The 26112-nt window shown below is 31.1% G+C and overlaps 4 protein-coding genes across 4 annotated transcripts; 2 read left to right on the forward strand and 2 right to left on the reverse strand.

Moving 5' to 3' along the window:
* Nucleotides 1-2880: 2880 nt before the first annotated feature.
* On the forward strand, nucleotides 2881-5772 carry HELRODRAFT_160521 (hypothetical protein; the record flags this gene model as incomplete). Its single annotated transcript, XM_009017474.1, has 9 exons — nucleotides 2881-2976; nucleotides 3847-3948; nucleotides 4044-4100; nucleotides 4172-4238; nucleotides 4729-4823; nucleotides 4890-4961; nucleotides 5125-5216; nucleotides 5495-5570; nucleotides 5668-5772. 9 exons carry the CDS (start codon nucleotides 2881-2883, stop codon nucleotides 5770-5772), a joined length of 762 nt encoding a protein of 253 aa, XP_009015722.1.
* Nucleotides 5773-6143: 371 nt separating this feature from the next.
* On the reverse strand, nucleotides 6144-11159 carry HELRODRAFT_94029 (hypothetical protein). Its single transcript, XM_009017475.1, has 11 exons — nucleotides 11001-11159; nucleotides 10048-10305; nucleotides 9708-9838; nucleotides 9426-9618; nucleotides 9076-9300; nucleotides 8558-8722; nucleotides 8398-8486; nucleotides 7658-7822; nucleotides 7251-7556; nucleotides 7057-7149; nucleotides 6144-6842 (listed from the first exon to the last, which is right to left on the reverse strand). Exons 1-11 carry the CDS (start codon nucleotides 11083-11085, stop codon nucleotides 6627-6629), a joined length of 1926 nt encoding a protein of 641 aa, XP_009015723.1. The 5' UTR covers nucleotides 11086-11159; the 3' UTR covers nucleotides 6144-6626.
* Nucleotides 11160-17554: 6395 nt separating this feature from the next.
* Nucleotides 17555-20314, reverse strand: HELRODRAFT_64665 (hypothetical protein; the record flags this gene model as incomplete). Its single annotated transcript, XM_009017476.1, has 8 exons — nucleotides 17555-17750; nucleotides 18069-18178; nucleotides 18358-18456; nucleotides 18666-18828; nucleotides 18997-19155; nucleotides 19340-19531; nucleotides 19773-19959; nucleotides 20230-20314. Coding segments are annotated over 8 exons (1191 nt in total), but the record flags the coding sequence as incomplete, so codon positions are not given.
* A 2233-nt stretch (nucleotides 20315-22547) lies between these two features.
* HELRODRAFT_106099 (hypothetical protein) lies at nucleotides 22548-25588 on the forward strand. Its single transcript, XM_009017477.1, has 6 exons — nucleotides 22548-22751; nucleotides 23750-23857; nucleotides 23976-24113; nucleotides 24750-25004; nucleotides 25076-25288; nucleotides 25396-25588. The coding sequence occupies exons 1-6, from the start codon at nucleotides 22661-22663 to the stop codon at nucleotides 25563-25565; spliced, it is 975 nt and encodes a 324-aa protein (XP_009015725.1). The 5' UTR covers nucleotides 22548-22660; the 3' UTR covers nucleotides 25566-25588.
* Nucleotides 25589-26112: the final 524 nt, after the last annotated feature.

Below are 26112 nucleotides of genomic sequence, written 5' to 3' on the forward strand. Positions count from 1 at the left end.
GGCACTTTCGGGCTCATTTTCCACCATGTCTGAAATCCAGTCACAAATTTGGATGTTGTGTCTGTAGCATTAACGGCAAAGAGTCGCCAGCAAAAACAATATAATTTCTCACTGACGGGAGAATAAACCATCCATGTTCGCAACATCTTCTCACCATTTGGCATCACCATATAAAACCACTCTTTAGATAGCTGGCGAACATCACCTTTAGCTTTTAGATCTTGCCTCGTCAACATCCTGAAAGGCCCATCTTTGTTCTGGAGATATGCACTTCCTCTTTTGATGATTTGAACGCGCAATTGATCTGGAATTGGTATATTCCAATAAGAAGCATCATCCAAAACATTCCAATTTTTCCCCGTAAGTTCATTTTCAGTATCATATTTAGAGTCACTATTATCAGTCCACTCTTCTGCTACAAATTCATCTATTTCTTTATCTTGTCCTGCTCTATTTTCTTCTATATTAATGTTTTCCTCTGCTGACTGCATACCAGCATCAGATAAATTAGTCTCATCATTTTGTGGTTGAGGAACTGTGTCTTTGGAAGAACTCTGGGCCTCATCTGATCCCTTTATATATTGCATCATAGATCTGCGCAATGTAGATAGTATTTCATCTTTCTTTATTTCGGCTTTCTTTGTTGACATCCGCTTAGCCTTTTTGTTGTATGAACTCCACCTCCACGTGGCATGATATAATATCCTTCAACAATAAATATATAAATATAAATAAATAAAATGAAATTATTTGAAATTTGGTTGGTTAAATTAAATGTAAAAATTTTAAAATTATTTAAATGCTAATAAAACAAATTATATTTGTACTTACGGATCAACTTTTGTGAAATTACTTTGAATTGTTGTCTTATATCATTAAATTGATTAAAAATTAAATAATTTTTTACTTTAAGTAAATTATAGATTATTCTCTTAAACTTGACTAAAACACGCGCGTAGTAGGTGGGCAAAACAAACACTGTTGTACGTTATGCTAGACAAGTTAAATGTGCGCGGCGCTTAATAGTTCGGACGTCAAATGGTATAAACGTGGAATACAAAAATGGATGATTTAAACGAAAGAAATTTTATTCATAATACATTTCTGGGCGCTGGGCGGGTTAGGCTGAATTAATGCTAAGAATAATTTCATGGAGGGACATAAAAACATATTCAGTGATATTTTGGTGTCACCCCTTGTCACCCGGTGCGGTCCGCACCCCCCGCACCCCCCTAGAGACGCCCCTGCGTCGGTTTCGTACCGTCGATAATTTGGATTCTATTCCAGATATTCAATCGAACTAAAAACCATTGCAATCTACGCTCATCTGCCAACCAGAACTAAGTTTATTGGTACTGTAGTATAACAATTTGCAATTCTTTAAACGACAAACTGTAAGACGTTTTTTTAAGGCGTTTTCGGTTTTGTAGCAGAGTTCCCAGAAAAAGTTGTTGAGGTGTTTGATAAAATGGTAATGGGTTAATTAAATTAAAAACTTCGTGTCGAAAAAGTAGGCAACGCAAACCCGACATTATTTTTGCATCAACCTAATATTTAAATCATTCTCACTTTGTCAAGATTCCATAATTCTACGAAAGACATTAAACGATAATCCCCAATATAGTAGGTGAAGTTTGTGTCGTTTTCAGTTCTGCAATTACTTTCCAAATTTTCATCAATATCAGTATTATCATCTGAAGCTATTGACAGTTCATTGCACATTGAACTAATCTGAGGCAACGTAAAAACGTTTGGGATATTTTTAGTGCTTATAGCTATGAAATTCAAATATTTTAACCCTAGGATGGCGGTTACAGCTAGCCACTGACTTTAATCCAAAAGAAAAAGAGCTGGGGTTAGCTGACTTAATCATTCAAAAAACACAAAAAATGTCTATTTTATTTTTGATAAATTCTGAGAAATAATGTTGTTGTAATTACCGATAGAGGTAGCGAATAGTATAGTAACAAAACAATAAATATTCAATATTTTGAAGTAATTTTATTATATTTTCTATATATATTTTAAGGTGAAGTTATAATATAGGTGTGGTGCAGGTAGTTGAATAATTTTTTCTGAATGATTATTATTATTGGTATCAACCTGGAGGTATCAACGAAACACACACCTACCTAATAATTAATTCCCGAAAATCAACGATTCTCATACCCCGTGTACAATAGGCAGGGTCCTTTATTCCATTTTAAATTTAACCAGCTCATAAGACGCCTTTAATCATTACACTACTTCACCGACTAATCTAAAAGAGCAACCTGACCCGGCACTATATATTTATAAGATATAGAACAGGGAAGAATTGCAAACATAATTCAGTAATAATAGGCGACTATGGAAAACGTGCTTATGCCGAGAACAAATTTTCGATTTGATGGAAACAAAAATTTTGAAATAGAACCTTTTTATTAAATGACAATCCATCCTCCCCGTCGCTATCTACTACATCCGTATCAGTAGTGTTGAGGTTCGAATATTTGTGCTTGGAAAAGAAATCCATCGAACCGTATGAGACGAAAACTTTTTAAAATTCAAACGCGTTAAATGCAAATTCAGGTCAAACTACACGTATGTGCAATTTTATAATTATTTATTAAATTTGTATTAACTTATTCAATTTTTATGAGGGATGTTCATTTAATAGTTTTATTTAAAATACTGAAAAAACAATTTTTTACAATTATAATTCACCAATAAAATAAATGTTATATTTTACTAATGGTAAGACCATGGATATATATATATGGTAAAACCGTAATACATTTTCTATGTACTTTGTGTTGTTGTTGTTGTTGTAACCGTAATTTATACATATATTAAGACGAGGGATCGTTGTAAATAACATCGTCCACGCGCTAACAAATTATGGCTGACTCGGTCGAAAACACGAATGCTTCGTCCGCTAATTTGCCGTCAACTGACGAACAGGATGACACTCTCTTTAATGAATTTTATTCAGAGGTTGGTCTGGCGCTAATCATTTTAATAATTTTTTTGATTGTTCATTTTCAACATCACAACACCAACAGAGCACTCAACAGTTAATTAATAATTAACTCAGAATTTATATTTAATTTTGTTTTTAATTAATTTTATAAGTGACTAATTAATTAGCTAAACTTAAAGTTTGAAAAATTAGATACAATTTATTTATTTTGTTACTATTTAAAAGTATTTATTCACTAAATAGTAATAAGTGTAAATGTAAACTTTACATTGTAAAGTAAACTAATGTTTTGTTTTCAGAATTAAAATTAAGCAATTTAGTAAATTAAAAAGTTCTCTCAGATTCAACTTTATAAAATTTATTAATTAATTTTTAAAGTAATTACTATTTTATTTTTTTATTTTAAAATCATTTGGTTATGTTTTTTGATTAATTAATAAGCTAATTGATCATTGGTATGTTGGTAGAAGTTTCATGTCTTGTACTACTAACCAATTACACAATGGCATGGTTTGAATACTGTCTGTCCAAAACTCGAGAACCATTATATTATGTGTGTTTTGTTATGCAGTGCTTGCATGTACCTGTACATACAGGATGTGTATGTGCGTCGTGTGTGTATATACTATATAGTACAGCCTTTGTAGCACAAAAGTATAATAATAAGTATAGCTTAAAAGTTAAAATAACTGCCTCTGACAGAGCTGCATTATAGAATATAAAAAAAAGTTAATGACCGCTAACCAACTAACATGATTTTTTCAAATATTGAATGTAGTTGTAATGTGATGAATAATTTATAAAAAAAAAATAATTGCTATAAGTACATAAAATAATATTTTCACCTGAAAACACATTGATCTTCATAATTTATAACTGCTTAGGTAAAAGAAATTGAGAAACGCGATTCAGTTCTGACCTCAAAACAACAAATTGATCGTTTAACAAGACCAGGAGCAACATATTTTAATCTCAATCCTTTTGAGGTTATTCTTGTATTTGTTGTTATTTAATTTGATGTTCTCAAACTAGCAAATTTACTTATTTTTGTTTTATATTATAAATTGTTTTATATTAAAAGGTATTACAAGTTGATCCAGAAACTCCATTAAACGAAATTAAACAGAAATATAGAAGGGTTTGTGAATTTTTTTAAACAAAGTTTTTCTAATTTATTTTTTCCATATATCAATTAAAATCTTTTTTCAGATGTCGATTTTGGTGCATCCTGACAAAAATTTGGAAGATTTGGAAAGAGCTCAAAAATCATTTGAAGGTTGATTATTTTTTGGAATAAACTGTTTTTCATTTTAAAATCTAAGTCGGCTTATTTAAATTGGGTTTGAATGATGATAAATGAGAATGTTAAAAACTGAGCACAAGTAAATTTTAAATTTTTATTTATTGAAAGATTTGTTATCTACTAAATTCAGTTGCAGGAACAAAATTAAGTGTATATTCATTTTTTGATGTGACATTACGAGTGAAATAACATTTCAAAATATTATTTATCTAAAAAATTGACAGAGCTAATTACAAAATAAACATTTAATGACTTGCCCAATTTTAATAGAACATTTTCTAGGCAAGCCCTCAATAAGGGCTCTTATTTTTGTTTTTTTCATTTCCATTTCAGTGTATTCAACAAAACGGTTTTCAGAGACATGCTTAATTTGGTTGGTTTGAGAAAATTTATAAGATAAATAATTTTAAAATCAAATGAAACATTGATACCTCTAATGTTCTTCAGTTATTTTATTGAACAGCTGTTAATAAAGCCTACAAAACTCTCGAGAATGAGGAAGGATTCAAAAGATGCAAAGAGATTGTTGATGAGGCCAAGAACAGAGTTGATGAAGAGGTAGTTTCCACAAAATTTTTTCATTTGTCCACATTCAACACTCTAAACTATCCTTCACTCTTTTAGGTTAAAAATCGCAAGAAGCAATTGAAAAAAGATGGAAAACCTGTGGATGTCCCAGAGGATGATCCTGAAAAAGTTAGTGACAATGAGGAAAGAAATTCTTTTTCATATTTCACAATTTTTATGACTTAATTATGGTTTTTATCTTAGTAAATAAATTAACTCACGATTTTTGGTGGCGTGCATGCATAATTGATTTCTAACCTCTTTAATATTTACGGATTATATTTCAACACAGTACAAGCACTCAGTATATGTACAGACATGTAAATTGTTTGCTGACTTGGAACGTTTGCGCCAGGAAAGAGAAATGAAAGATGCTCATGAAAAGTAAATATGTCTCCATCGTTTGTGCCTGTTGAATTTTTTCAAAAAATTTGTAATTTAATTTGTGAATGTTAATGAGAACAAAACAAATCGAAATATTTAACCTCTCATTTAATCTTCTCTGATTCCATACATCTGTTTAGTGCGATGTTATTTATACATTACTACCCATTTGTAACTATTTGCTTTTTAAAGTAGGTGATGGGAGAATATATATTTACTCCTTTATTTATTCAGTTATTCATTTACATTAAACAATTATAACCGACGCTTTTTTAAAGAAAAAGAAAAGCGCAGGAAGAGCATGAAGAAGCAGAACAAAAGAAGCTGAAAGCTGAGTGGAACAAAAATTACGAGGTTCTTAGAAATTTTCATTTGCGTAATTGGCTTTTTATTGCTGATGTTACTGTGCCACTAAATTTAAAATAAAATTGTCTAAATTAAATGAAATCAGGAAAGTAGAACACAACGAATCGATAGTTGGAGAGGTTGGAAGCAATCAGGCAAAAAGCCGAAGGGAGTCTTCAAGCCACCAAAGCCAAAAATGGAACACAGATAAACGCATATTTAGCGTTGTGATAGGACAAATTTTATCAATAAAACAAGTGTACTGTATATATTACTTCAATGTTTGTATAATAAAGTGACTGATTTGGAAGTTTTATCGCGTTTGTTCATTTATTCCTGTTATTTATAAACTTGGGAAATTTTCATTTTCTTGAAATGTGAAACTTCCAAACAAGATTTTGATTCATGAAATATGACATAGCAATTCTTGTTTAATGGCATAATTCAAGAATTTCTAATTCTGTTGTACGTGGTGTACAGTGTACACCTGTTAGATTTTCGTTATTAGATGGAAAGCCAACCCAAGACATTCAGGTATCCAAAAGTTTGCAGTATTCAAATGATTTAAAATCTGTGCTGTATTTGCTATAAAATGTATTGCATGAATATAGCTTTACATTAAAACAATTAACAAATTAAAGATACAATGAAAAGATCCAATGGAGTATCACATACTGACAATTGTTACCTAAGCAGAAATTAAGAAATGAACATTCCAACTAGAATTCAAAATATTGGATGTGAAATATGTTCACAACAGCCTAGAATAAATAAAAATCTTACGTTCGAACATGACTTTAAAAGCTTTGAAAAGTTTAAGAAAAACTTAAATCAAATTAGTGACCGTAAACGCATTTAAAAATCAATATTTAAGATTGTTGAAACATTAAGTTGAGATAACTTTTATTTTATCTCACTAAACGTGTTCATTAAATTTTATCAGAGTGGCAGGTTGTAAAACGTATCAACGGACACAATTATCTTGTTAGGTTTTAATGTACAAATGCCAGAGAATGATATATAAAATAAACGATAAATAGTAAAGAAATTGTGAGGTTAACAGTTTTATAAAGTGCTTCTTTGCCTCTCTTCCATACTGCTGGACCCTGTAGTTGAGTCATCATAATCTGCAGACGATAACGAAGCTTGGGATGATGATGAAGATAAATCTTTTCTCACATAAAGTGGTTGCTGGTTGTTTTTGATGACATCTTCAGTTATGATAACTTCGATGATATCTGATCCTGGAACTTCAAACATTGTGTCCAACAAAATATTTTCCTGTTAGCAAATTATTAATTTGTCAACATTTCACGAATTATTTTTAAATTAACAAAGTTCTGAAATAGTAGAAAGAATCCTATCTTTCATTGAGCGATATGCTAAAATGCGCATAAACCAACATCTTTTAAGATGTTGAGATCTTTAAAACTGCACAAATTCCCGACTGCATTTATTATAAAAAATGAAATTGGAAGAAATCAATGTAGCAGACCATGATAGCTCTCAACCCTCTAGCTCCAGTTTTCCTCTCCATTGCTTGTTTGGCAATTGCTTCCAGTGCATCTTGCTTGAATTCCAGGTTGACCTGTGTCAGATGAATATGTTAATAGTTATTAAATTGAGTTTTATGTCCATCAATTGCCCCACGCATACATTGTAGTAAGAATAAGTAAAGTTAAAATTGACACATGCCTTGTCCATATTGAAAAGCATTTTGTACTGTGAAACCAGGGCATTTTTGGGTTCAACTAATATACGCATGAGCATAGTTTCATTCAAGGAGTGGAAAGGAACCACAACTGGAAACCTTCCAACAAATTCAGGAATCAAACCAAACTCAACAAGATCACGAGCTTCAACTTGTTTGGTCAGTGCATCTTTCTCGGCCTGGTCATCTTTTGTATTTTCACATTCTCTGTAAGACTTCAAATCTCTTTGCACTGCTGCTCTGCGACCTTCCTTGTTGTCGCTTGTGGAGTCGAAACCCAAGAACTATCAAAAATAAATTACATTTGGTGTATGTTTTATCTATTTTTTCTTTAGCGCTAAAAACGAAATAGTTTTATAAAATATGAAGTGAATGATTCAGAAACCTTTTCATGTTTGCGACGACTGATTATTCTATCCATGCCATTGAAAGCTCCAGATGCAACAAACAAGATGTTCGTTGTGTCAACTGCAACACTATCCCCTCGTAACTTTCGCGAATTACGTTCAGGTACATTGACAATCGTCCCTTCCAGCAACTTCAACATCCCCTGTCACAAGAAGCATACAAATGGCATTAGAGGCAATCGAACAAAAATATAAACAAACTGCTACTGTATTAAACCAACAAACATGTAAATTTTATAATTATTGTGCTACATTAGATCAACAATAAGAAGAAATAAGCAACGAATTATACAAAAGTTTGTTGAGTAACAGTTTCAAAAAGTTAGACTTGGCACATGAAGACAAGCTAATGTAAAGAAAACTAATAAGGATTTGTACACTAATATGAATCTTTATGATGCTATAAAAACACAAGTTCAAACGTCATTATATGAAATTCAACAATTGATAAACTTTATGATAATTATTTCAATTTAAAGAAACAATTATGTCCCAATTTTAATGAAAGCATAAACAATGACAATGTTTATTTTATTCTGAAAGGAAACCTTAATATACAGTGATAAATGGCAATTTTTAGATATTGAATCAAACAGTTATAAAAATAAGACTTAATTGTGATGGGCGCCTCTGACATTATTATTATTAATTAATCAATAAATAATTATAACGAAAATTTAATGGATGAATAAATAAAATAATTATCTGAAGAGCCAACCTGTTGCACTCCTTCCCCACCCACATCTCTCAACTGATGAATTCCTGGCACACTGCCTATCTTATCAACTTCATCCAAAAACACGATTCCTGCCGAGCAAAAAATTGATGAATCATAATTACATAAATAAAAGCTACTAAGAAATTTATCTGATACCTACCTTGCTGAGCTTTTTCTACAACGAAATTTGCATCTTGTAATAACTTGGCAATAACTGATTCAATATCTTCTCCAACATAACCAGCCTGTGTCAAAGTTGTGCAGTCACAAATGGCAAATGGAACATCTAAACACCGGGCTAGCACTTGGGCTATAAAAGTCTTACCTGTCATATTGCAATATAAGGTGTTCTGAATGCAAGTAACGTTTTATGAGTTTAAAAAATACAAAAATTTACAAAAACCAATGATTATTTATTTTTATTATTTGTTAGCAGCAAGAACAGAAACGTGGCCAAGGTAAAGCTTTGTTGGGGTTAAAGTTAAATTTCACTAATTTTTATAAAAAATTTGACTGGAACCGTTGAAAAACTCCTTGACAGTAAAATTTGTCACAAATTATTGTTTTCAGTATGAAAACTCAATACAAAAACTTAGAATGAGCAAAAAAGTTGTAATTATTCTGTAAAAATATAAATCACAAAAGAACATTTATAGCAGAGCACTGAGCCAGACCAACCTGATCCTGTGGGACCAAGCATGAGTATGTTGCTTTTGTCCAATTTGATCTCATAATTTCCATTGTCCAGGACATCACTGTTATGTTTGTTGTCATCTTGTGGTTGTGACTGTTGTTGTTGTTGTTGTTGAGGGTGGTGAATGAGTGGGGGGTACGCCAGGGATGGTTGACTCCCAGGAGCTGCTGGTGCACTTGTGGATATTCCAGTTATTTGTAATAGATCAGCTGTCATAAAGATCATATTCATTTTTAAAGTAAAAAGAAAGCACAGTAAAATTATTTAAAATCAAATAATTGAGTATACATTAATTCCTATATCATAAAATTTACTAGTATAAAACAGTATTCACCTCTACCGGAAAAAACGTTAGACGGTAGATCACTATTTTTCCTGCCACTTTGTTGTGCTTGACTTGCAATGGCAGCTGACGTTGATGGTGGTATGTTGTGATATATACGCTTGTAATGATTATAAACAGCTACTGACAGGACCTTCTTGGCATGCTCCTGTCCAACTACAAATCTGTTCAGGTACTCATAGATCTGTCGTCACAAGAATTATTTTATGAAATTTGAATAAATAAAATGAAAGATAGGTGATGCAACAGACCATGAAAAGTAAAATTAAATACTTTTCTAGGGTGAGGGGGAAGTTTTCTGTCAGCAACATGGATGTCTTGTTCCTCTTTTTTAACTTTAGCTTCACTTTCTTGAATGACAGCAAAAAACCTTTTACATTTGTCACACTTTACAAATCTTGTGGCTTACAAAATTAAATGAAAGAGACTTTATTTACTGAAAACTAATTTAGTTGATTGCATTCTAAGTTGCACAGTTAAAAAAATATGTTCATGGTTACCAACATTTGAGTGTGATATAAGTCAATAAGATATAATAAACAAATTTATATCATAAGGAGTTTAGGTTCAATTTCATCAAAATTAAAAAAGGAAGAAAAGGAAAGTTACTGACAGACAAACATATCAACATGGGTACATATTTCTCCACAGTGTGGACAGATCCAGTTCTTATCACTGCCCCCTTTACCCTGTTTACCTCCTCCACTTCCTGCACCTACATCTCCTCCTCCTCCCGTGCCCACTCCACCAGGTGGGTTCTTCGAAAAAGTAGAGTCAGAATACTCAGCCTTGTTCACAAGATGAAATATTGCCAACCTTGGTTTGATTTGATTTCTCGTTAAAAAATTTTGGCCTACAGCAATGCTGCCACCTAAAAAATTAAAAATGAATGATCATCATTATGAACGTAATATACAAGCAACTGGTAAAATAAAAATGTGAGTAAAAAAGAAATAGCAAATGTTGACAATTTAAACTTGATCTGGATTGAAAAAATTTAGTTAATTATAAATATCTACTATGGACTCTATTTAAATTCTTTTTATAAGCAAATTTAATTAAGAAATAATATTTATAAAATTTAATTTAAAACTTTAAGTACTCTAACTTTTAAATCTAAGTCTATTTATTATTTTGGCTACCTAAATATCTACTTGCTTACCTATGTAATTATCTGCCTATACATTCTCTTGTCTACCAATTCTTCTGTCATTCCATTCATTCATTCATCCATCCATCAATCAATCCATTTATCCATCTATTAACCTAAACTATGCATATATCAGTTCGTTCGTCTGTCTATCTTTGTCTATCTACCTCTGATATATCTCTGTATATATCTTTGTATATCTTTCTATCTCTAACTTTCTCTGTCTAGTGTACCCTCTTATTTTATTTCATATAACTAGCAAATACTCTGCTTTCTGCTAATGAAAGCTAAAGCTATTATTTATTTTTTATTATAATAAATAATAATAATTCATAAATCCACAACTTTTCTAATTTAAATTTTAAAATAATAATTAAAAAATTTAAATGAATTTAGTATTCTAGTTTTAGCTTTACCATATTTTTTGAAACTGGCATAGCGACAATTTTTAATGTAGAGAATCCTCAACTGAAGTTTGAAACAGTTCGGCAGAGAAGCCATTTACGATTCAGATTCAACTTTCCGTAAGAGGACTCAGAGTAAAATCAATCGCAAATAATGAGTAAAAATATGTCGATTAAAATTTCATCTACGATAACAACATGAAAGACGACCTGATGGGGTGTTCAACTTTGCAAAACTGAAATAATTATTCTATCTCTATGAATTCTATGGATATAATATAATTTATCATTGGTATATATATCCATGATAAATTCCCAGTATATGGATGAAGTGACTTGATATGCCTGAAAATAAACAACCTCGAATTTAAATCAATTACTCTGTTTTGTTCAAACCGTTAATATAACAGTTTTGTTTAATATAATTGTTCCTATATCAGGATAACAATTTTAATCCGCAATTATATGTACTATACGTATGTTAGCAGTCTATTACGTTTATCTATGTGGTGAATACTATCTAGTATACATAATGAAGTCAACTGTCCAACCAGGATAAACCGTTGTATTATATTATTTATGCACTGTTAAATACATTAGCTAGCGGGCACATCTATGGTATCAGTACAACATACAAAATACGTACAAAAAACGTTTGACATGTTGCAAACTTGTCACCATTGTATTTGCCTAGCTAACGTGACGACTACGCTCTGGTTTGTTCAATGCTTCACAAAATTGACGGATGACTCGTTAATAGACTGGTTACATGCCACAGCTTTGTTTTTGAGAGCCCCATTCAAACAATATTACATGTAGACAGAGAACTGTAACGGTTAAAATTTAATGAATGGCAAAAACCTTGAAATTACGGACACTTTCGTAAAAGTTGTCACACATTATTTATCTTTTTGATATGATACATTACTCAAATATGAAAATATTAAATGTTGATTAAATTTATCAATTATAACTTGAGTTAAAATTTATATAAAGATATCATATTTCTTAAAATTCAATCAATTAATAAAACAGAAACAATACAACAAAAAAATATATAACGATATGATTGCTTAAACATGATTTTTGTCAAACAAAAAGCGTGCTGAATTTTGTAACCTTGAAAGATCAGACGTAATTGCATGATCAAAAGTGAAGAGATGTTTTATAATAAACTATGGAATGACTAGCTGAAGTTTTTATTAGATAATTTGTTCATTAAAGTAAGAGCTACGTGGAATTATACGAAATGCGTCCATGCCCATTATGTATAACAATGTTACACCTACTACAACGAATGATTATGTAACGCTAACTGGTATTTAAATTTGCCACGATGAAGACTGCGAGTAGAGTAATGCGTCAAGTTATAAAACAAAACGGAGATAAGAAACTTACGAAAGTATAAAACACAGAAAACAAAAGGAGTTAACATACAAGACAGAAATAAAAACAACGTACAAGATGAAAATTAAAAAATTCTCTGAACTCTAAAAAGCTGCTCAACTAATGCTTAAATAGCCGTACGAAGAATATCACGACAACGACGACAAACACGTAAATGACGCTATACGTACAGGCACAAATTAGTTAATAAATTCAAAATTTTGAAAAAAAAATATAAACAACTTGAGATGCAAAAATATATGGTTTAAAAAAAAATAAAAAACGTGCAGCAACAGCAAGCAATTGAATCGCAATGAAAATTACATGAACATCAACTCTCAAGTTCCTTTTACATTACTTTCATTAAAATTAAATGCATTATCATTTCAATGGAATTCAACAAAAAAAAATTAAAATAAATTAATAAATGAATAAATATAAATAAATATATATACACACATATACAGCATAATATGGGCGTATGAATTACATGGTTGTGAGTGGTGAGCAACATTAGCACGAACAAACGACGGCATTGAAAAGTTAAAGTTACAATTACGTACACACATGAGGAGGACGACATCACATTTAGGCTGCGTGTCTTTGCGCGCGCGTGCGTTTTTGATACAGTTTTTTTAAAACAAGTTTAGAAAAAATTAAAAAAAGTATTGTGGTAGAAATCAAACAATGGGCATCATTGAAATCTATTTGAAAATCTTTCTCTCTCTCTATAATGGGCATCATTGAAATCTATCTGAAAATCTCTCTCTCTCTCTCTCTCTCTCTCTCTATATATATATATATATATATATATATATTTTATATATATATATATATATATTTATATATTTATTTATCATGAAAAACTCAATGATGTTCTCAAAGATACAAAAAAGTTCCAAGTAATCAAAAAAGATCCCACTCCTCAACTAAAAACTAAACTAAACACAATAATTAAGAAAATAAAAAAGCACATCACTGACGACATTATAGAATATTGTAAAAAATAAAAATTATGGTCTATTACCAACACACACACACACACACACACACACACACACACACATATATATATATATATATATATATATATATTTGTGTGAGTGTAATGTTGAAAATACAATGAGAATACGTTAACCTTAAACGAAGAAAATGATAACAGTTGACAAGATTTTAAAGATTTCTAAATTTATTTGAAATTTTAATACAATAACGTCTATTTTGATTTAATATTTTGATGTTAGATATAAGCATATTTGTTTGTTACTTAATGCTGCTAGATATATGTAGGTACATGTAAGCCTACTATATGAAATTGAATTATTCGCACTCAATGTACAAATAATACAACGATGACGACGATGGGTGAACAGTAACAGATGACTGAAGTGATGACTTGACATCTGAATATCATATCATTAAACGATTGGAAAACGTACGTTAAAGTTGCACGACATAGAAAGCATCTCTAGAGTTTATTTACAGTATGTGACTATAGTAAACAAACGTCACGAGTTTATGAAAAAGGTTATTAAAATAAATTATTTAAATAACTCTCCATTTATTTGAGAAATGACTTTGTTTTTACTAAATACTTGTAATCTTAATGCAATAAAATGAAACAATACTTACGGAAAACAACTTATATATCTCGCTGAACAAATACTGAAAAACAAGGGCAAGGTGACAATCATGCTTGCATAACAACAATGTAAGGAGACCTGTGCAGCGTGATACACAATGTACAAACAATTCTAATCAAAGCCAACGGAAATTTTAAACTGAAAATTGAAATCTCTTTTTTAAAGTAGCTCAACTTGATAAAATTGACTTTCGAATTTGCAAATAAGAATAATAATAATGAAAACATATTATAAACAATTTACCCATAAAAAAAGTAGAAACAACGTAAAAAAAAGTGACATTCAGTAACAAGGAATAACAGATTTTTTTACTGATTGAAATCTCACTGAAACATGGAAAAGTGAAAACAAAACAGAAACTTTCCCAAACAATCAGATGACCAAAGTGACCGTATTCCAACTCGCCAATGCTATGTGAGTACTTACTGCTGCATGACAACATTGTTTTGGTAGTCCACGAGTTCATCTAATTCACTGTGCGACGAATCATTCGACTGAAAATTTTAAATAGTTAATGCTGGAACGTTAACACATTGTAATGAGAATATATAGATTTTACAAGAATGCAATGATTAACATAATCAGATGACAATGAAGAAATCAAAATTCATCACCATTATTTTTTTTAAAAAAAAAAAGAAATCACTTTCATAACCACAAGAGTGAATTTGGTTAACTTCTCCCAATCTAAAGCAGTATCTTCATAACTTTACAACATTAAAACTTCATTGCCCCCCAGCTCAGGAAATGTTTTTCTAATATGGTAGAAACCATTTTTTTTATAACTTACATTATTTACCTTTAAATGTTTTCATTTAATGTTCATAACACTTTTTCCAGATTTTTACATCACAAAGAATGTGCAAAATCAAATAGAAAAAATGGATGAGAGATTTAATGAAAGAATCTTAACCAAGATCTACCTATCATATGATCTCATTCATGAATTTAATAAAACAATTCATATTTACTTCTGCAACCGCCATCCTGTTACGCTTGGGAATGCTGTTGTTGTTGTTATCACTGATAGCCTCGCCGTTGTTGTGGCTGTTGTTGTCATTATCGTTGATGAAATAATTGCTGTTCATGTTTAGAACTTTCCTCTTCATCAGCTGAATGTTGTTCTCCTTCTCACTCAGACCATCCGATGTTGAGCTGATGAACATCTCCAGGTTGCAGTTGTCCGAGTTGATGGATGATGTCGAGTTCTCCATGAGGTTCATGCATGACGTCATCAAGCAGATCTGTTCATTCGTTTGTTTGTTCGTTTTTTCGTTTGTTCATTCGTTCATTCATATGCTCATTAAGAAATCAAAACATCAACGAACATAGCTTTACACAAAAGATCTTAATTTAATCTAATGCCACATTCATCTCATAAAGGCATGAAATAAAAAAGTTGAAAAAACTGAAACTGAGAGAACGTTTTATTGTCAACTAACATTGTTGTTCATCTCGTCAACACAGTGGTGAGATGTCCTTGAATTACCATGATCACTGTTCCCCATGCATTTGTTGCAAGAGTGCTTCAAGTTGTTATTGTTATCACTGTCGACATCGTTTTCACTATTATTATTAAATTCACTATCGTTGTTGGTGTTATTGTTATTATTATTATTATTAACGTTGTTATTAATGTTTTTGGAAAAGAGCATTCTATTTCCCTTGTTTTTGGATCTGTAATCTTTTCTGTTTTTCTTAACGACATTATCATCATCATCAGTTGTCTTCCCATCACTCCAGTGCACGAAATGATGATGAGGCTGTTGATATTGAGGAAGTGTTGACGTTGAAGATGATGTTGGTAATTTATTATGATTGTTGTTGTTGTTATTGTTATTATTAGAGTTATTATCATTATCATTATTAGAGTTACTGTTGTTTTCTGAATTTACAATAGCTGCATCATTAGTTAATGAATTTGTGTTGGTGTTGTTGCTTTGACTCGTTCGGTTAGTCTTATTGTTATTTTTAACAATAGATTTTTTAGGCGAAAAGTGCAATGTATAATAATTTGAACTATTTAATTTCTTTGATAATTTTTTTGATGTTTTCTCTTGTTTAGTAGGGTTGATTTTGTTGCTTATATTCGTGTTATTGTTTTTATTCAAATGATTAGTGGTAGTTGTTGTTGTTGTAGTAGTAAGAGTAGTGGCTCTAGCAATGGTAGTGCCTATAGAATCATCAACATTGTCATTAACATGATCATTGTTATAAAGCTGCTTATTTCTCCTTAAATTATTTTTACATGCAAGTTGTTCACTATTATTATTATTATTATTATTTATTGTCTGGTTAGCTTGTTGATAAACCATTGATGACAAAGAGGAGGAAGATGATGATGGTATTGGCTCCATAGCTCTTGTTTCTGACTTTGCAACAAATCTCGTCGACTTCTTGGTACTCAACTCATTTTTTCTGTTTTTGTTGTTAAATAGTCATATAAATAAACTGTTGTTTATGATAATTTGTTCGAGAAACTCTTACAAACATAACGTAATTACAAGGGCATTGAGTATATACTCAAAGGGTTAAACAAAACTGATGCTCTTTATCAATACATTTCAAAAATTAAGCAGAATTTAATTATTTCCTCAGTTTCTAGGCAGCTAAAGGATCAACTGATCAGCTAATTAGTCAATTAGCTAATCAATAAATTAAGTAATTAATCAAACAATCAATCAATCAATCAATCGATCAATCAATCAATCAATCGACCGATCAATCAATCAATCAATCAATCAATCAATCAATCAATCAATCAATCAATCAATCAATCAATCAATCAATCAATCAATCAATCAATCAATCAATCAATCATTCAATCAATCAATCAATCAATGTTTGACGTGAGTACTAACAAATTGCAATCGAGCATTTGTTGAGCTTTGATGATGGGCTTCATGATGCTGACAGGTCGTCTGGGAGAGTTCTGATCAATCTCCCTCCTGTAGTTAACAACCAACAATGAGCCAGCCTCTCATGTGTGTAGAGGCGTAATATTTCAAGATAATAAATTGTAATGTTCCTCAGTTATTCAGTTAGAGATATGTTGCAATGTAGTAACAACTTCTTATGACTTACTTCAATTTAGAAAAATAAAATGCTGCAAATAATAACATCTTGAACTTTCTAGCGGAGTGTTGGAGTCAGAAATTTTTGCCAAAGTCGGAATTTTATACAGTAATTTTATTAAGATAAACAATTATATTAATTGATTTTAAGTGTTTTTTTTAAGTATTTTTCATTTATTAGTGATATGTAAGTAAAATTATGATGCAGAAACTGAAAATTTTTTCTGAAAGTCGAAAAGTAGGAAGTTTTAATGGCCGGAGTAGCAGTTGGATATTTTTCATCCAAATCTGATACTCTACTTTCTAATGAAAATTTATCTGACAGTCATCTAATAAAGCACTAAACATTCATCCAACAATCAACGAATCGTTGCACATATCATTTGACAAATCAACAGAAAATTAATTATTCATAAAATATCAAATAATAATCAGCCATAACAACAAATTAATAAATAATTCATCAGTGAACGAATGAACAAACAAACATGAACAAAAAACAATGAACAAGTAAACGAATAAACAAGTGAGCAGAAAATGACCTGATAAGTTCTTGTTCTCTCTTCTCTAGTTGGAGCATGCAGTTGGTCAGTTCAACGTACAAGTTGTTGGCTCGCTGAAGTTTGCGCTCATAATGTTCTCTCACGTCCTGGGCATGTCTGCATTAGTTTCAAAATAAGTTCATAAAGAGTGCAGTCAAACATACAAACAACTTACATTCATTTACAAGTTACTCTGTTACATTTTCTAAGCGGTTCATTGTTCAGTCGGTTCCAGAAAATATTCAGTAGAACAAAACTTTTTACATAGCATAAAGCAGTAAAGGAGATGAAACAATAAAGGATATGATATTTTGCAGTCAAACAGCAGTATGATGAATTTAATAATTGTTCTTTCCAACACCACCAAATAAAATGACACCACCTACAAACAAACAAACAGACAGACTACAAGAAGCACCAACCCACCCAACCCACCTCAGTTCTGCTTTCCTCTTTGAAACGAGAACTTCTTCATTGTTCTGGTAGGTAGGACTGTTCGTCTGCATTATAGACATCAATTCATCTACTTCCTTCTTCCAAGATGTCTGTGTGCAGTTGAGGTCATTAAAATCATTTTATTTTTGAAATAATGTTCAAGATTGTAATGATAAAATATGGTGTAGTGATATGATGATGAAATGAAATTGAATTAGCAAATACATGAGAACGAAAAATCGATGAGATGATTAGTTGACGGGCAATGAAAAGATTGACATGTGAATACTTGTAGTGCATAAAATTCGGTTGTTGGAATGCTGAGCCAATCAGTTAATGCAATCTCCAAATGGATGAGGATCTGCTGGAAGGATGGACGATTGTGTGGCTTGGGACTCCTGCAGAAATTGAAGTTACACCGATGAATTAATGAATGCTTATAATTCATGATTGAAATTATCCATATTTATAAAAAATGAAAACAAAACAACAAAACAGTTACCATCAATTTTGACATCAACAACAACTTTTAGGGCAATTTAATTGTTTGATCAGCTGTAAAATCTAATGAAAAGAAGCTGAATCAATCAAAATGACTAGCCAGCACATGTTGAGCAACAACTTCAATCCTTCAGGGCATTTGCTGGGCAGTGGAAGATGGAGACTGTTGCTACCCACTCCCCAGATTATGGCGGATGAGTCAACATTCTTGTATGGTGTTTCGTGGGTTATCAACTCCCACAGTACCACGCCATAGGACCTGTAGGAAAAATAGTTAAAATATAAAATATATACCCGAAAATTCTCAACAACACCAGTCCACTGCAGAAGTTTATAAAAAGTACCAACAAGCTGCAAGAAAAAAAAATGAAACAACAAAAATTTGAAAAACATCAAATTATTATAGAAATAAAGATCTTTTCTTCACCAGATATCAATTTTTTCCGAGCACGATTCATTCCTGATGACTTCGGGAGCCATCCAGGCCACTGTGCCAGCAAACGACATCTTCACACTCCGCTCATCCATCTCACGACTCGTTCCAAAGTCTGATATGCGCACCACGTCATTGTATGTCAGTAAAATGCTGAACAGAACAAGGTGTAGTTGTAGTCAGAATAATTAGAAAGTTTATTTAATGGTACTGGAGAGCCATTGAAAAATGTTAATTTCAAAATCAGTTACAACAATTGTTAGAAAAGTTGAATAAAAAAAACATCATACAAATGAAAAGATGAAGCTTTATAAATTTGCATTTGAAATGAACTAACTTAGGTGACTTCAAATCCCTATGAATGATTTTGTTTGTATGTAAATAATTCATGCCATTGGCAATCTGTTTCATCCAATCGTAGAGAAGAGATGGCGGGAGGTCAAGGTTGTTTTTGAGAATATCATAGAGTTGTCCATAAGGACAGTACTCCATGACGATGCAGTAGCATGGAGCCTGTGTGCAGACACCCCTAACAAACAAACGTGGAAAATAAAGCAAGAACAAAACAAAATGAAGGATCGTAAAAACAAATGATTAATGATATTACAATAAATTAGGAGAAAGTGAAACTAATAAATAAAATTGTCAAGCAGTTGGCAAGTCTTTTATTATTAAAATATAATAATAATAACAACAATAATAGTTATTATTTATATTTTTACTGTTGTTATTTGTATTATTAGTTATGGCTGAAAGCCAATTAAGACAACCTGAATGAGATGATATTAGGATGGTTAAGCAATCTCAAATGTCTGATGTCTGTTTCTTTCAGTGACAAAACCTTTTTGACAGCCACCATTTCTTGATCCAGTCTGCCCAGAAACACAGCTCCTTGAGTCCCACTTCCCAACCATTGCAGATCCTGAATGTTCTCAAATGCTATCTCCCAATTTCGTTCTGTAATTTGTTAATTAATATCAATTAATGATAAAGATATAAAACAAACTTCTATACCATAATGAAACAAAATGACATCCAAACTGTTGACATCATGAAAATAATTTATGAAATATTTCAACATAAATGACATGTTCTTCTAACAATCATCCAAATGAAACTAGAAAATATTTCTAATCATCTAAAATGACATGTTCTTCTAACAATCATCCAAATGAAACTAGAAAATATTTCTAATCATCAAAAAAGATCTGTTTTGTTTATAGGAACCTGGTTGTTTGAAATTGATAGAAGCACTTCGACTTATGAATGATATAACAGGCCTGAAACAACCAAACACCCCTTCCAAAAATCCTTTTGTGTTTCTGGTGCTAGCAAGTTGACCTTTCAAGAAAGGATTGTTTGGATATGGTGCTGAGGTGGTGAATGTTGTCAGTGATGGAGATGAAATCACTTTAACTTGAACCCCTTTGTTTTTGTCATTTAGTTGTACCAAGCTGAAAATAATAGATTAGATATAAAATAAAGTTTAATTTTTGTTTAATTATTAAACAAAGTTGATTATTCCTTGATTGAAAAAACAAATCAAACTTAATATACATCTAAAACACATTATCATTAATCAACTATTAACCTATTATAACCGCTGTTATCAGATGACATGGATCGACCAATGACAACATTTACTGAAGAGGGAATGTTTCTGCTGTCCAATGGTTCATCAAATTTTAATACTTTTTCATTTTTCTGTTCATTACAATACAACAAATCTGACGAGCCAACTAACTGGTTTGACTCACTTGGGATCACTTTAAATGGCTTATTATTATTATTATTATAGTTCTCCAGGGTCATTTTTAATTTCTGAAATATGGAAACAACATAATAAAATAAATGTTTCATTATATTATATTATAATTATTACATTTGAGTGATTGGCCTCTAAACTAAATCTAATCATTGGTTCAACGTTCAGTTTAATTTAATATTAATGTGTATTAAGTAATTGATTGGCCTATATAAAAAGTCTAAATATCTTATCTAAGAAGTCTAATCATTGGTTCAAAGTTTCTACTAGTTAAAAATTTAATTTTATTTAATTAATTTTTATTTATTAAATCAAATTTAATAGTTTTTAGCTCTTGCTAACTTCGTTTGTGCCCACACTGAAACTGCTTGAATTTTGATTCAATAAATTCGATATTTTAGCAAAAACACATTATTAAAATTTAAAAGTCTAACATTGAAAATTTCCAACAAAAGGGTGAAAAAATTAAAACTGAAAAGTACAAAGCAAACTCAGATCATCATCTCACTATATTATCGTGCCATGTAAACAACAGGGAGTGGAGTGAACGAGATAGGAGAGAGGAAGGAGCATCACATCACATCACAGGCCGACCCACTGCTTGCCGTGCGCTGATTCACGGCATGAATTTTTAATTATCCCAACAAGCTCAGCTGCAGCAACAAAGACAAACAATCGAAAAAAACATGTATGCCATTTATTATTTGTTTATTGAACTAATCTAAGTTGATCGTTTGTTATTCTTAAATAACTTTACGTCTAATGAAGTTATTAGGAATAATTTATCATTTATCACGGAATTTGAAAATTGGAATTGAGCCGATGTTGAATGGAAAGCATTGTAATAGTAGCCCGGGTAACTGGCCAGGTTGCTTTCTCCTTGCTGCGCCACTGTTAAACAGTTTCAACGATATAAAAACTGTGAAAGCTAGAAGAACTAGAAAGATTATTATCTGCTCATTATTAATTAGGATTGAAGAGCAAAGCATAACGTTAATAAAATTTTATACCAAGATCATGACTAGGGGCTCAAAAAGTATGGCTTGCGATTGAAAGATGCCATAATTAGATGCCATAAAAAGGTCGAAGTTAAATTTCTTAAAGTCATAAGATCCACAAGATTGAGGGATCCTAGAAACGTTTTGGTTTTGGGTCTTCCTGATATCAAAATTCATAGACACTTGTCCTACTAGACCATTCGTTAATCCGAACTCGACCGCATTATATATAATTACCTACAATCAATACTTATTTGCAACTTATGATATGTACAACTTCATAACAGGTATAGTTGGCGAGTTAGCTCAGTCGGTGAAAAATACCAGGTTTCATGTTATTACGTGATGGTTTGGCTCGACAGATACTTAAAGACTGAGCAAATCATTCGGTTATGATACGCTGCTGGAGCGTGCATACATTTTGCATGAATGTCGTGTAGTGTGAATAGTAGAGTTTTTGTTACAAAAGTTTTGAAGTATAGAATGACTTGTGAGCAAACCAGCGTTTGGCAGAGCTACGTCTACATCATAAAGACATAAATTCTCTCTGTATAAAATGTAATAAATGTTTAACAATGCCTGCAATAAGAAAGAGAACCGGAGTAGAAAAATTTTTTCAATTTCAAAAGAAATATTTCTTTAATTATTGATCCGTCTACGTCAAATGACCCCTGAAGTCCTACCACAGAAATTTAGACAGAAACCACCTTGTTCATTTGTTCATTGTATCTTAAAAATGTCGCTAGATGTTTTTATGTCGGTCTCCATGCAGTTAAGTTCAGTTTTCGTTACGATATATCAAATATATGCTACACATAAATAAAGAATAGTTATATAAAATAGAATATATAAACGAAAAATATTTATTAACGAATGCTTGTTAATTATTAGCTAAATGATTTTGCTTCCGCTGCTATTTTTTCTCGCTCTTGTCACATCATTAGTTGTTTGGTTTCTATTGGCAATTGTTACTAACACTGCCACTGGTTATTTATTTAAAAATTAAAACTAAAATTTTAATCTAATTAAAAAAATTAAATTGAATTAATAATATTAATGCTAATTATAAATTTAATTAATACAATTTTAGAATTTAATTTAAAATTTAATTAAAACTTTTTAAACTTAAATTTAGTTAGATTTAGTTAGCTGTTAGTGCGATGGCCTAGCTTAATTAGTAGTTGGTGTTGTTTTGAAGTGCATGTAGTGTAGTAGTAGTAGTGGTGTAGTGAAACTAATGATTAAATTAATTAATATTAATTAAATAACATGACAAAGCACAAAAGATCTCCTATCACAGTTACATGCTACACATTATATAATATATATATATATATATATATATATATATATATTGTGTTTAGACTATCATAAATATAAAATTATAAATACAATTATTTATAAAGATCAACTCAACTTGTAGTATTCAACTTGCATTATTCAACTTGTAGTTGCATTATGTAAAGTGTAATTAATGCGTTATGCACTCAACTACAAGTTCAATAATGCCGAAAACACAGTGATCTTAATAAATAATTGTATATATATATATATATATATATATCTGATTGAGCTTTTTAACATTTCTAACAGTAATTATGTAATTATTATCTAATTTATTAAAATTAATAAGAAAACCCTACAAACTACACTACTACAGCTACTCCCCTTTCACCCTATCCTACCAACAGTTTGCTTACTTACTGTACTGTCTACCTACTATAATGTGCTATGCACTGGCTTGTTTTTAGCCTTATATGCAAATTTTGAATTTTTGAATATGTTGTCAAAATCAAAACAACTGACAAGTATATATTATATAGTCACAGCTGTAGTTTGCCTTATTTTATTAGTTTCATATAAAATAAAACCTTTTCAGACTCTGATTAGATTCAGATAAGATTAGTTGAAAATAGTAGTATAATTTAAAAAAAATCATGTTATATCATAGCCATTAATTTTATATTAAATATAATCTAAACAGAGCCATTTGCACAGCCATTACGATGTTTAGCTGCTGTGTTCTTGCCAACTATATTGGTTTATTATGGGTTGAAAAAAAGAAGCCTTAGCTCTAGTGGGGCTCAAGTGGGTTAGTAAGACAAAAAACTTTAATTACAAAAAAATCTATCTATAATGATTTTAAGCAATTTCTTAAATTAATTGGTAATTAATTTTAATTTTGTGTTTTAACAAAATTGTTTTTCAAGGTTTTATTATAGGATTTGTAATGACTATTAGCAGCTTGAGCTTTTTTGCGTGTCTGTTTGTTTTCTTCATGCTTGGTTCCACAGTAACAAAGTGGAGATCAGGACAGAAATGCAAATTTGAAGAAAACTATAAAGAAGGTTTTTAAAATTAGTTTTTATATTTTATATAGATTTGTGTATCTTCTTGATATAGATTTGAATTTAATAATTAAATAAAATTCTTAAATGAACCTGCATCATAGTGCTGAAATTTGAGATTAATAAATGGTATATGTATGTTATTGCCTGTTATTTTTCTTTGATGCTGCAATATAGTTTTATTGTGAAGATGCAATACCTGTCCTGGTTATGACATTAAACTGACCCTCACTGCCTTGTGAGTGATGTTGGATCATCAAAGGCTAGGCCCACCGCTTATAACTGTGGTTGCGTAAGGAAGGGCATCCTGCGTAAAAATTAGCCAAATAAATTACATATGATGACAGAAGTGACAATGGTTTCATCATAGGTAGCCAAACGGAAACCCCCGATCTCGGGGAAAATGTCGTCTAAACGTGTGTTGCTGTTGTTGAAGATGCAATACATTTTATAATTCTAATCAATTAGTTATAATAATTTCACTTTGCATTTCTGTTCAATTTGTCAGGCATAAATGGCTTTAAATGAGCGCAATTTTTAAATTATGTGTAATTTCAGGTATTTAATTGTTTATAATCCCACTTTAATTATCTCCAACAGCGCTGATTTTCACAATTTTACTAATTCTGTCACCAGGTGGGCAAAGAAATTGGTTGCAAGTCATATGCAATGGAGGAGTGGCTGCACAACTCGCCATTCTCTACATGATAGATAACGGTTGTAGGGAGTTACCAATTGACTTTTCTAGGTTTTACTCTGCATCATGGCTATCCTGTGGCCTGGTTGGCGCTCTTGCCTGTTGCTGTGGAGACACTCTGGCATCTGAAATTGGATCTGTTGTTGGCAGCTCAAATCCAATATTGATCACAAATTTTAAGAGAGTGCATACTGGTAATTGTCAATGGTAAAACATAATTTTAATATTTTATTATAAATAATACATGTATATGTTTCCACCACAGGTACAAATGGTGCCATATCATTAGCTGGTACAGTAGCTAGTTTTTTGGGAGGGCTGCTCATTGGACTTACTTTTTATTTGACAAATCACATATTGGTGGATAGACAGTTACCAATGCATCCAATACAATGGCCAATAATAATTTTAGGCGGATTTGCAGGCCTTCTAGGTTCTCTGATTGATTCATTACTTGGTGCTACATTACAGTATTCAGGTGTGTTGTTTCATTTAAGAGCAATCATAATTAATAACAACACAGATTAAACTTTAATAGTGCTTATTTATACTGATTCTATTTTATTGAAATATGAATTTATTTAGGTTATTGTACACAACGCAAATTGATTGTTGGAAGCCCTGCAAGTAGTGTCGTCCATATATCTGGAATCCCATTACTAGACAATCATAATGTGAATCTTATTTCTTCATTCTTAACATCATTTGCTACTTCTTTCTTGGCTTATAATTGGTATCTGTATGACAAACAATAAACTGGAAATCTTTTTAGTATTCATTTATGTTCTGCAATCATTTTGTTTTGTTTAACAAATTAAATAAATAATTATGAAACTTGAGATTTTGCTTTCAAACATTTAAATTTTTAAAAATAGATGTAAGCTCGAAAATCAAGCAAAATTTGTTTTAGCTAATAAAAGCTGGAAAAATACAAAAATAAATTATATACATATGATACTGTCTTTCACAGTTATAGTTCAAGCACTGACTCCTAAATTGAAATTCTGAAATTCAGAAAGAAAATTACAGTGACAACTGAACCTGCAGCTGTTAAAACGAAAATGATTGTTCTTACACAATCGACTGCCATGTGGGTTTCACCGGAACAATATCAACAAAAGAAATCTAGTGGATCAACAATGGGAATAAAATATGTTAACGAAACAAGCACAAAAACATCAACGAATGAAATTTATTCGTTTGAGCATGGTAAACAACAATGAAACAATGATGACAATTAAACAAGGTTCAAGCCAAGTCTGCTTCAAGCTTCATTCAAGCTGTGTTTTTTGTTTTTTAACG

This window comes from Helobdella robusta (genome assembly GCF_000326865.2).
Source record: "Helobdella robusta unplaced genomic scaffold HELROscaffold_2, whole genome shotgun sequence".
NCBI classification, from domain to species: domain Eukaryota; kingdom Metazoa; phylum Annelida; class Clitellata; order Rhynchobdellida; family Glossiphoniidae; genus Helobdella; species Helobdella robusta.

Coding starts and splice junctions, on each gene's coding strand:
- HELRODRAFT_94029 (XM_009017475.1), bottom strand. CDS start 11,085: ATGGCTTCTCTGCCGAACTGTTTCAAACTTCAGTTGAGGATTCTCTAC. Junction 10,306..11,000: donor TGCCAGTTTCAAAAAATATG/GTAAAGCTAAAA, acceptor TTAATTTTTTAG/GTGGCAGCATTGCTGTAGGC. Junction 7,557..7,657: donor GTCGTCGCAAACATGAAAAG/GTTTCTGAATCA, acceptor TATTTTTGATAG/TTCTTGGGTTTCGACTCCAC.
- HELRODRAFT_106099 (XM_009017477.1), top strand. CDS start 22,661: ATGATTTTGCTTCCGCTGCTATTTTTTCTCGCTCTTGTCACATCATTA. Junction 23,858..23,975: donor CTCTAGTGGGGCTCAAGTGG/GTTAGTAAGACA, acceptor TTGTTTTTCAAG/GTTTTATTATAGGATTTGTA. Junction 24,114..24,749: donor TGAAGAAAACTATAAAGAAG/GTTTTTAAAATT, acceptor TTCTGTCACCAG/GTGGGCAAAGAAATTGGTTG.